At 44.9% G+C, this 2,445-nt stretch overlaps 1 protein-coding gene across 1 annotated transcript; it reads right to left on the bottom strand.

Annotated features, from left to right (window-relative positions):
* Positions 1-355: 355 nt before the first annotated feature.
* Positions 356-2,191, bottom strand: LOC130482082 (zinc finger protein OZF-like). Its single transcript, XM_056854897.1, has 2 exons — positions 1,978-2,191; positions 356-1,839 (listed from the first exon to the last, which is right to left on the bottom strand). Exons 1-2 carry the CDS (start codon positions 2,189-2,191, stop codon positions 356-358), a joined length of 1,698 nt encoding a protein of 565 aa, XP_056710875.1.
* Between the last annotated feature and the right edge of the window lie 254 nt (positions 2,192-2,445).

Genomic DNA, 2,445 nt, shown 5'->3' with positions numbered 1-2,445 from the left:
TCTGCGGAGTATGGCCATTTACGAACGGGAGGTTTTGCCTTGGATTTGCTGCTTTCTAGATGCACATTTCCCCCATCCGAATTCTCAGAACTCAAAAATAAGCCCCCATGCAGAGTTCTGAGAATTCAGATGGGGAAAATATGCATCTAGAAAGCAGCAAATCCAAGGCAAAACCTTCCATGCATAAATGGCAATCTCTATTGCCTTGTTTGTGTTTGGATATTCTGATGTTGACTAACATGCATGCTGTGATTGATCTCTTTCCACACTGAGTACTGATGGGGGTCCTCCCTTGTGTTGATTATTTGATGGGAGGTAACTTCTCAAGCTGAAGATCTTTCCACAATCCAAGAATTTACACAGATTCTTCTTTGTAGATTCTTTGATGGTGATTGAGAGTATCATCCATGCATAAATATTGTTTCTCTCTTCTGTGGATTTCTTGGTGTCGACTGCAGTGTGTGCTGCGTCTGAAGCTGCGTCCACAATCCAAACATTTATATGATTTCTCTCCTGTATGGATCTTCTGATGTGCAGTAAGATTTGACTTAGAAGAGAAGGTCTTGCTACACACTAAACAGCAATATGTTACCTCCCTTGTGTGGATTTTATGATGAGAAGTAAGAGTGCTTTTCAAACAGAAGATCTTTCCACAGTCTAAGCATTTATACAGTTCCTTCTTTTTGTGGGTTCTTTGATGCAAATTGCAGGTGTCACGCCGACCAAACGTCTTTCCACAATCCAAGCATCCATAGGGTTTCTCTCCTGTGTGGCTCAGTTGGTGTCGACGTAAGTGTGCGCTGTTGTTGAAGGTGTATCCACACTCCAAGCATTTATATGGCTTCTCTCCTGTGTGGATCTTCTGATGTCGAGTAAGGCTTGATTTTTGAGAAAAGCTCTTGCCACAGGCTGTGCAGCTATATGGTTTCTCCTTTGTGTGGATTTTGCGATGAGAAGCCAGAGATCTTTTCCAAATGAATCTGTTTCCACATTCCAAGCATATATACAACTTCTCTTTTGTGTGGAATGCTCGATGGGCAGTTAAGGTGTTTTTCCGAGTGAAGCGCTTTCCACACTCCAAGCACTGATAAGGTTTCTCACCTGTGTGGTTTATCTGATGTTGAATAAGGCTTGATTTAAGAGTGTAGTTCTTTCCACAATCTGAACAGCTATGCAGTTTCTCCCCTGTGTGGATTTTTTTACGTTGGCCAAGGCATTTGCTCCCTCTGAAGTCCTTTCCACATTCCAAGTATTTATACAGTTCCTTCTCTTTGTGGGTTCTTTGATGATAATTGAGGGTGTCATGCCGACTGAAGGTCTTTCCGCAATCCAAACATCCATATGGTTTCTCTCCTCTGTGGCTTAATTGGTGTCGATGGAAGTGTGCACTGGTGTTGAAGGTGTATCCACACTCCAAGCATTTATGTGGCTTCTCTCCTGTGTGGATCTTCTGATGTTGAGTAAGGCCTGATTTTTCAGAAAAGCTCTTGCCACATGCTGAGCAGCTATGTGGTTTCTCCCTTGTGTGGATTTTACGATGAGAAGTAAGACCGCTTCTCCAATAGAATCTCTTTCCACATTCCAAGCATTTGTACAATTTCTGATTTATGTGGATTCCTTGATGGGAAGTTAAGCTGCTTCTCTGACTGAAGCTCCTTCCGCAATCCAAGCATTGGTAAGGTTTCTTCCCTGTGTGGATTCTTTGATGATGAACAAGGCTTGATTTCTGATAAAAGTTCTTGGCACAGACTGAGCAGCTATGCAGTTTCTTGCCCTCTATGGCACTTTTAGAGGACACCTGTGATGGCTCTCCCTCATTTGTGTTCCTCCATATATCATCTATGAAAAAAAAAAGAAATCTGATGAGAAAGAAAGAAATTAAAATTTAGCTCAGGATAATACCAGAATTTATTTACAAACAAGTGGGGCCCTGCAAAACTCATGTCCGTGTGTTTATTTTCCCAACTCCCCTCCCACCGCTCCCCTTCCAGCCTGGCTGCAGAAGGGCTCTGCTGTCACTGCGGACGGGCCCAGCATGGCTCCCAGGTGCCGCTGCTGCCATGGATGGGCCTGCCAGAGGTTCCCGGTCCTGCTGCTGCTGTGGACAAGCCTGGAGCGCCGCAGCAGTGATGCAGCTGCTCTGTTCCTTGTGCCCCACCGGCCCAGCAGGGGTTGGAGGTGGGCGCTCCATGCCCAGCCAGCTTGGGGCGGAGGCAGGCGCGAGAGGTAGGGAGATTTTTTTTGGGGGGGAGGGGAATTTAATCCCCCCTTTTTAGTTTTCAGATTTTTTTCAGAATGTCTGTTTAGGTTAATAAGTGTGCCCCCTGTCTGCGGATGTAAGTATCCGCAAATAGGGGGCACAGTTCGGTATTAGGTATATAGATGTTTTTCCCTGCTTCCAAAGATGAGTCATAAAATCATAGAGTTGGAAGGGATCACCAGGGT

Source organism: Euleptes europaea, chromosome 8 (genome assembly GCF_029931775.1).
Source record: "Euleptes europaea isolate rEulEur1 chromosome 8, rEulEur1.hap1, whole genome shotgun sequence".
NCBI classification, from domain to species: domain Eukaryota; kingdom Metazoa; phylum Chordata; class Lepidosauria; order Squamata; family Sphaerodactylidae; genus Euleptes; species Euleptes europaea.
Note: the sequence above shows the minus strand (reverse complement) of the source record. Positions and strands in the feature narration are given on the sequence as shown.